The 9,316-nt window shown below is 50.1% G+C and overlaps 1 protein-coding gene across 1 annotated transcript; it reads right to left on the bottom strand.

Moving 5' to 3' along the window:
- Window positions 1-8,004: 8,004 nt before the first annotated feature.
- On the bottom strand, window positions 8,005-8,961 carry EAH_00057310 (hypothetical protein; the record flags this gene model as incomplete). The annotated part of the gene is made up of 2 exons (XM_013393743.1): window positions 8,005-8,330; window positions 8,550-8,961. 2 exons carry the CDS (start codon window positions 8,959-8,961, stop codon window positions 8,005-8,007), a joined length of 738 nt encoding a protein of 245 aa, XP_013249197.1.
- Between the last annotated feature and the right edge of the window lie 355 nt (window positions 8,962-9,316).

A 9,316-nucleotide genomic window follows, 5' to 3' on the forward strand; every position in this document is an offset into this window, starting at 1 on the left:
TGTCAATATATGTTTTAAGTAAGATCCGCGTCAGAGCATAAATAATTAGCTGCAAGCGGGAGACTGCACGGCTTGCAGCAGACGGCCCATAGAAGACGGAGGAAAGTGAAGGCGGCCTGGTCCACTGTTCCCGTAGGACATTGTCAGGTCAACCTGAGCCAACAGCGCAGGGGCAATGCAGAGGCAACCGATATTTGCCGCCTTCCAGCGGTTCTCCTCCGTCTCAGCCGAGGGTCTTCGCGGGCTACAATGGAGTCTAAGATAGGAATTTATAAGCAGCTGACTGCACCTCCTGTCTGCACGGAGAGAGACCTAGGGCTGGCGCAAGGGGGAAGTGGTCTGGCATGGGCTGCAACATACCTTGCTGCGACTCGTCGCACAAGGGAACGACACTGTGTCGCACCCACTGCTTAGAAGGAACAGGCGCGACCAGCGAACCACACCCCCATTGTATTGCCCTGTTAAGCCGTTAGTGGCTTTATCCAATATTCAGCCTTCTTCTCCCGTCGAATAAAGGAAGTGGACCCCAGTCTGCCCTTCGACTGGGAGGTGGCGACCACTCGCTGGGCGCCGCGTCATCGGAGTAGTATCACCGTACAAGGGGAATACCATCATCAGCAGCCTAGACTGAAGTATTTTTGCTGCGGAGACGTAAAGAATGCATCGCCGAATTGGGACGGACACCATGCGATGAAAGCGGAATATATCTCACGAGATGTGCTTGTCTTCGAAATGTACCGGAAGCGTTACAGTTGTTATCCAGGGTCTTCCGCATTAGGTTAGGGGATGCCACTGTGGCCGTATCTAGGCAAAATCACCACTTTTTCAGATCCCTTCTCGAGTATGGAAGCTTTTCAATATGCGCAGCGCTAAGGTTGTATCCCTGCGCCGGGAAGGGCAAAAGGCTACGGCACAATCAGAAAAATGGAATACGGGAAGGCATTATTTGAGCGCTACGCCAACACCCGACAAATATCACGGCACAAGTGCAAGCATACAAGCACACAAGGACGGTACCCATGGTTCATTGTGCAGTTGCCCGCTGGAGAAGGTAACCAGCTAGGCAGTGAAGAGAGAACTACAACTAAGAGGTGAAACGGGTGGAACTCCCTGAGACGGCGGAGTGCCTACGCACCAAAGTAACAAAACAAACCATTTCCACCGCTCCCCGCGGAAAAAGAGAAACGGTGGTTGTATATGATCCAGCTATAGTGATTGTAGAAATTGAGGCTGTCACTGGCAGCTTCAGTCAGCAAAAGATATGCGAGAACAGACAGCAGCCGGGCACTTAGACAACGGCGGGGAAGTACCTGGTGACGCTTCTGCTACTTTGCAATCAACAAGGCCAGAAAATTAGAGACCGCACGGGAGCTAGAGAACTAAGCAACAAGTGAACCTACTCTTTGAGACGAGCCGCCAGAGGGGCTCGCAAAACCATTAGACAAAATCCTTGGCCCCCAGGCGACGCACGGAGCAATGATGGGGCCGCCAGTGGTGACAGCCGCACTTGCAGATTCGCCTCGAATAAGCTCCGGTCTCATCCAAGCTCCCATTAATGTTCAGGAGGTCTTGGCGTTGCTTGACACAGGATGAGAAGTGGATATGATATCTCAAGCTTAAACGAGAAGATGCATTTTACTTGCAAATTCGCCGGAGCACCCTCTACGACTACGCTTCTTCGAAGTTCAAGACGGAGTACGATAACCTGTGAGAACTGTAAGGGTAAAAAGAGGGTGAATTTGAAAATTTTGGCATATTGCGCAAACAGCGCGTGGCCACACAGCAAAGCATAGTCCTAGTCATACTGTATTGCGCAGCCACTACAATAATACTCTATTTGCAACTCTAGAGGTCGATCCGGTTTACTAGAAATCAATCAAGTCCCTTTAAGATAGGAAATAAGGCCACCGGGCTAGGAACGCTTGGTGGAAACCCAGGGACTATTCCAGAAGCCTCCAATAACACGCGATGGATACCCGCTCTACCTCACAAAATTCTCCGGCAGAGCAGTTCCAAGCACCATTCCGCCTCACAAGCGCCCCCAAACCTTACAGATGAAGAAGAACGGCACTATGGCGAGTTACTGAGAAGACGCAAGCGCAACCGTCAACGAGGGCGTGCGGTCACATCACGGTGCTCGAAGAAAAGGGAGCTCAAGTGGCGCATGTGGATGGTGCTCCAGTTCTTCGATATTGCCGTGGTGAAGCAAACATTTTACATGCATCAGATTGACTAAGCATTAGGCCGTTTGCAAGATGCAGCCGTCTATTTCTCATTTGACTCCATTGGCGCATTTTCGTAGAACATTGACTCCATACCACAGGCACATGACGGTGCACCGGCCCTGCACTCATAAACTAAGGTAAGCCTGTTTCCGCTTTGAGTTTGTAGAACACCTGCTTAATTGTGCTGACATCTTAATCATGACTTCGTGGGAGGAATCAATCAGTGCTAGATTGCCATGCGCATGGACGAGATGCTCGTGTTCAGCCGGAACGTTCAAGAGTACCCGCAGCACCTGAACTGTGCCCTGCAAGCAGCTAGGCGAAAATCAGTTACTTGTCAAACCACATACCTGCTGGTTTTTATGGAAACAAGCCTGATTTGGCCAAGACTGTGATGATTCGGGCGTGGCCTCTACAGCTGTGCACCCGCACAGCTGTAGGCTGAATGGCATGTTCAGCACCACAGCACAGACGACAACGTCTTCTTGTGCCAGAGACGGTGTGGACTCCGCCGGCGTCCTCCCAGATTCGATACACACAGAGGCTCCGAACAAGGGTCATGCTTTAGGCAAGCATGACAGCATCAACTCAACAGTTGGGCAAGTTGCCCAATGCTTGTGGGGTGGCCCTGAGATGCTCGACGTACCCGAGGAATATCCCCTCATTTTTCGGGACTGTCAGCACCTGGAGATATGAGGCACATTCGCGCGATTCCCTACTACTGGAGAGTCTAAACGAATTTGGAGGGACAGCTCGAAGGAGTTGACCGGGGCCTGACCACCATTCATTGGCTGCGACAGCATTTACCCTGGTTAGAATGGGATTCGCAAATGTTTCAGGTTACGAAGATTGGTACCAGCGATCTCTCGAGCAAGGCCAGCATGCCTGTGTCCTTTGGAGTGGAATAGCACAATGAATGCAATCACTATTGGCCCCACCTCGCTTCTTGCGGGTCTTCTGGCTCAGAAGTGTAGTGAGCGGCCAGATGATATGGGGGCAAACTAGGGAAATCGAATAGCAGAAAACGGAAGAAAAGCTATTTAATGCTGAATTTTTCGGGTGGGTGGTGAGGCAAACCGAAACTGAGTAAGCTGGAGTATGAATAACGGATGGTGTAACAGAGATGGTGGCAACCGAGTGCCTGAGTTCGGGTCGTCTTGCCGAATTCTAACTTGCCGGGAAGCTAGTTCCGGCAGCAGATACATATCTGAGGCACTCACAAGCAATGAATAAGTAATATGTAACAATATTCTCCTGCGGCAAGTTAAGAACATACGAGAAAAGGCACACTATGTATTGTGAATTATACTAACCAGAAAGGGGAAGTATCCTTCCACCAGGAAGCTCTAATTGTAACGATGGACGGGCTCAACAGACGCGCCCCCTTGTATTCGGCTCAAAGCATTTCAGCATGTAAGCGCCAGAGGTCAATGCCCGACGCCTTTAGGTTGCTTCGCTCTCGTTGGTTCACTAGATGAAGGTATCCCACATTGTGGGCCAAGTGAGAAAGCATGTGATGCTAGAACTACCCACACTGCTCAAAATAACTGCGCTGCTTGGGAAAGTTAAATGTAGTTTCGCTGCAGTGTAAGCGTCATGTGATGAAGAACAGCCGTAGGCGAAAGCATTGTTTAGGAGACGAGCAAGCTTAGTGAGTAATCGATCCACATTGCCAACGGATGTGGGCAGTTAAGTCTACACTTGCAGTTCTAGAGTAATAGCACACGCCAACCCACGAAAATGATCACCTGAGACTGCTGAAGGGCGCCAATCGCTCCCGCCGCACGGTTGTCTTTATTGTATCCATGCACAGAAAACAGGCACCCCTGAATCTGATTCGCCTTGCCTATAAAACCTAACTGCAGATGGCAATTTCACGAGGAAGCACACCCGGGTTAGGCTATCACAAGCTGGAGGTGGAGCGAATTATCCCAAGCTCTTCCTCTGGAAACTGCCGTGCGGCATTAGGTCTGCTCTTTCAAGAGATTAAGCTTCAAAGGCGCACACTGCCTCGTAAATTAGAAGGCAGCCATCGTTTGTCAGCGGGAGTCTCCGCGTCGCTTCAAGGGGAAACAGATGCTTCTCAAGCCTTGGGAAAGCGGAAGCCAGCCAGCAGCATCTAAGCAAACCAGTGTTTCTACGACTCATCTTTTCTCGTATCTTCTTAATTCCTTGTAGCCGTTTCTGTGTACGTCGATATTACCGCCTACAGACGAACACTGACTGTTGACAGTGTAATTTATGCACCGCCGACTGCACTTGCCCGCCAACATTAATCAATTTTGCATCAGTGGCAAGGCAATTCATAAGCCCTGGTAATCTCTTATATGTGTGAGGACAACCAGAGCATTCGATGGATGGTCAGGCTTCTTAGGCTCGACGGATGCAGCATCTTGCGTCAGTTGTCCTGTTTAACAATGTGCCGCAGCACGGCTCCGCCCTTGTTAGTGGTTGCCGTTTTTCCAAGCTAGGGGAGTTCCGAAAGTAAGTAGGGAGGCGCATTATACAAAAACAGCCGTACAAAAGTGAGTGGCGTGGGAGAAAGAAATTACAGTTGTGGAAACTGCTTCAAGCCGGCAGTTGCTCTAAAGACGCTTTGGAGCAGCGCAATCTGAAATGGCTGCAAGACCACGCTTGCGAAAAGTAGTGCGTTGCAAGGATTTCCCCACACGGGTGGAATTAAGCAGGGAATTACGGGCATTCATTGGACAGCCATGTCATTCTACAGAGGAGTGAGCCGGTGCTTGAAGGGTTTGACGGTCAAACGCAGACGCCGCTGCCCTCTTACGCTCTGTATTTTTTCTCAGCGCCTTCCAAGGGACTATTGTTAATTTTTATCTCATGCGCCCGCATGGGATCTCTAAACGAACTGCCTAACTCCAACTAAGCAACTATTATTTGTCTATCTTTAAAGCTTTTGCAATCCTGCAAACACTCCACTGCTTTATGGAGACAACACATAGGCGGTGGACCAACCGAATGCGCACAGCAGCTTTTCTTTTCATTTGCATTATCTTTGAAAAGATACCCAGTACTAAAGTTAACTGTAAAATATTTCCACGGGGTCACGAGCCCCATCTCGTTTCCGTTGAGCTTGCTTGTCCCTACCAGGAAGCGAAACACTACAAGCAATATATCCAGGTCTCTTGCGACATCTGATGACTTCCTGCCTGTTCACTCCGCATTCTCCCTCGCATTTGGGTACCTGCGGGATTGTGTCTTCGTACGTAAGCGCTCCATAATCAGCATCCTATTTGCTTAACGACTTAAAAGTTCGTCTTCCTTCCTCAGTTCCCCAAACACTTGAGCGTCCAATGGACGTTTGGAAATCAAGCTATGCATCGCTGTACGTGTTCTCCTTGGGCTTCTCTCACGAACGCTTTGACAACCAAACTGCCTGCGAAAAGCTCTGTGAACACCCGGGGCAAGGTCAATGACCAAGCCCCATGCTTGGTCATTGACCTTGCCCCGACGCTGACGACTCCGATGTTTCAGGTAGGGCGTGAACGCTGAGCTCGTGGTTTTCCACTTCAATAGGTCCAGCTGTGTCTCTAACCAGCAGAAGTCCTATTAGATATTAGTTGCGACAGAATCGATCATTGTCAGCGAGTTCCAGAGATGAAGTGCCCGGGCCTGTAGCCTCCGTTGAAGCTTATAGTCACTGGTCCTCCCATCTTGAAGCCCTTTTTGCACGCTATGTGCATACAATTCCATGATGCCGTTGTCTAGCCAATCTTCAGCATGCGGACTCTTCATCGCAGTAGTGCTGGCTGTACCATTATAGCTTCTCGCGGATGCTGCCAGAATCTTTTGTTCAGGGACTGATCGCAAGGAAACGTCAGACGCGGAGCCTAACTCATCATATGGTAACTTTTTCATTGCACTTCCGTTGTCCGCTGTCCTCGTTGTACTACATGTGAATACAATAGCCACGCCGCTGTACAGGATTCAGAATGAAAGACGTAACGTCCGGCGCTTGCAGTCCCCTTGCGAGCGTTAATAGGCAGAGAAGCAGTGGCGTCGCCTTATGGGATGAAGTGATGTCGAATTTGGGTGTTGTAATGTTCGACGCATGCGGTGGACGCGCATTGAGTCTCTTCGCCGGTATCCCTTGGTGTCCACTTTGTGTACAATTTGCCTGTGTGGTCCTTCCAAGTGTAACTGGATAAGGAATTTCATTTGCGACTTGCCGAAGTCACAGCCAGCGGGCATGTGCGCTCGGTTGAAGCTTAAAGCATGAATAGCGATGCATGCAGATGTCAGTTTTTGCTGTTCTTCCCATGATGGAGAGTGTAATCGCGTAAAAACGAGTTGAAATGGATCTGGGGAAGAGTTGCAACAGTTAGAGGTAGTGCCTGACGCTTGCAGTAGGAGACCATGACCTTCCTGAAAAGGGCTCCAAACCATCACCGCTTATGCTTCCTTTTGGAGGCTAAGCACGTCCCATGCGTCCGGGAAGCAGGTGCTTCTCTTGCGCCGCCTTCTGATCACCACATATGCATGGGATGCATTCCAAGTTATATCTCACTTTACTAGGTAAGCTTTGCCTGAAGCTCTCCACGCACCATGCCCAGCACATATTTTCAACGCGGGTCCACCGCGGACAACCGTGAGCTAGCACAGAATAAAAATAAATTAAGATAAGGGTTTCCAAAAGGGTAAGAGCTCTCCAAGAGCAGTTCACCTGCCCTCCAACCGCAAGGGGTCCTCGGCAAAGCTTCACAAAGGCCTGGTGCTGGTAAAACGGCTGCCTGCCGCGAGTTGCAGCGCACCTGGTTGCAACCCATGTTGCATGGTAATCCTTCGTGCAAGCATTCCCAAGAACCATTCTGGCGCACGGACTAACGCCGTACACAGGTAGTAAACGCTTCCCTGGACCTGAGCTCCTTTGCGGGCATCCTGGCGGTTCGCAAGCAGAAATACTTGTACCAAGTTCGTAAGTATCATGTTTCAATGCTCTTTTACCCTTGTTAGTGCCGAAGTGGTTCATCTTACCTTGCCTTCGAGTACTCGCACCGCGGTGCGGAGCAGCGAAAGCCTGGGGCGCTCTAATTGGAGACTCACAAATATCCAGACCCAGAAAGACAACACATCCAAATACTCGAAACAGCCCTAGTCTGAAGGTGGTCGTAAACCTACAATAGGATTGTTTATCTTAAGCCTTAACTGGCCCCGTTACTGCTTCTGAGGTAAAAGCTCCACAAGCGGAGCTCCACAAGGGGCGTAGAACAAGAAACAAGCACCCTTATTTTTCGATGTTGCAGCATATGGCCCACCATACCCACTGCTTTGTCACCAACAAACAAAACCAGTAGCAGCTCCACCATCATTCAACCAGATTCGTGGCCACTCCGCCGTTTTTTTGCACAGCAGCAAAAGGTGTCAACCACCACTGATTAACGTGGAAGGAATGTCTGCCCAATTCAACACTCGCAAATGCATAAGCATTTGTTAAGTATTGCTACAAAAAACAGCAAACTTGCAAGGCTTTGCCCCGGCCTCAGTATCAACAAAGCGTCGGTAAGTTGCGCGCATGGCGCCAAAGTCAGGCAAAAAGTTGTAAAGCAGAATCGTTGCACAAGAGCCCGATAAACAAACAGCAAAACATGAACGCACAGCTTTGGCTATCTTTGGCGGCCTTAAACTCAGGAAACCTTCCCCATTCCGACAAGCGTAAGCCTGTTTCACTCATGAGGAGACGGCAACAATTAAACACGCAACCACTTCGATGGAAGCATTCTGGCGAGCTTGTTTCTCATTATCCGTGCTTTTCGACGTTTCAGGAGAACTTTTGGGACCATTCGGAGTAATTACAACAAAACTCAATATCGTCCTGCACCCAGAGTTTCCACAAGGGGTTCGACAATTGGCTGCCTCTGTACTGTTGAGTAAGAACGGCCCTTTTCAGCTCGATTACCTCCATAACTGGGGGGCGTTTTCCTTCCTTATATATAGCCAGTGCAGCACTCAGTCGATTAACCAGCTTGCTGAGCTCTTCTGTTCGTTCCATCCTTGCTGGCTCACTTAAGAAAAAATCCGTGTCGAACTTCTTCACAAACTGAGCCCACCACTTGACAGTATTCATCTTTTCCCCCAGGAGCTCAACTGCGCATACCAAGTGGTCAAATGCCATAAACAAATAAGACAATTTAACAAATAAGTAGTTGGCTGTGCGTTTCTTAAGTGGACTTGACAGCTTTACTGCCGCATAGCTTGCCAATAGTTCCGCTTCCGTCATGAGTATCTCCACATCTTCAGGCGTCAGCGACGCCTTAGCAAATAACCTGCGCATTGTCGTGTATGACTGCATTGGGCTAGACCTACCAAAATGAAGCGACAGTGCAAACTGCTCACGGAACCTCCTGCGGACATCCCTCGGGTTTACCAGTGGTAGCCTCACAAAAGGATGCCGACGAATGTCCCCAGCCTCACACCTTTCCCCGCCTCCACTACTGGCTGCCCGAGCAGGTGTGGCGGCTGCGGCCACCTCCAAGCCATTCAAAGGATCATCGGACGCTTGTGCTTGGCGGTCAAGCTGTTGCACTGCTTTCATTTGAATTAGTGGCACTGCGCTGTCACGACTGACTCCTGTATGTGGGACTCTACGACCCATTCTACCTGCACGCCTGTCAGTTCCAAAAGAACCTTCATCAGTTGAATCTGGTGAAGCTGCATCCACCGTTGGGTTTTGCAATGCAGTGCCCATTACACTGTGCTGAAGGGCCTGTGGAAACATATTAGCTGAATGGTAGTCCAGCAAAGCCGCAGGATTCAGGGCGTCTTCACTGCTGGTTGCGCTGCCAACTGACGAAAAGGCCCCTTGCTTTGCAGTTACCCCTTGTTCATAAATATCCGACGAACTTGTTCGAGATTCTGATACATTCCACTGAAGCCCTTGCATTCCGCTCTCTCCTGCGGCCTGCCCTTGCTGCCCCTCTTCCCCAAAAACAGGCCATACCGGATCCGCCCGCCAGGCATCTGCACTAAAAGGGTCGGACGCACTGCCCACTTCCCCTCCACTACGGTCTGACCCAAATCTGCCAGCAGACACCCCTGGGTGCGAGGTGGACTGCCATGACTCATCTAGCCGA

The sequence above is a fragment of the Eimeria acervulina genome, genomic scaffold (genome assembly GCF_000499425.1).
Source record: "Eimeria acervulina Houghton genomic scaffold, Eah_scaff1230, whole genome shotgun sequence".
Taxonomy (NCBI): domain Eukaryota; phylum Apicomplexa; class Conoidasida; order Eucoccidiorida; family Eimeriidae; genus Eimeria; species Eimeria acervulina.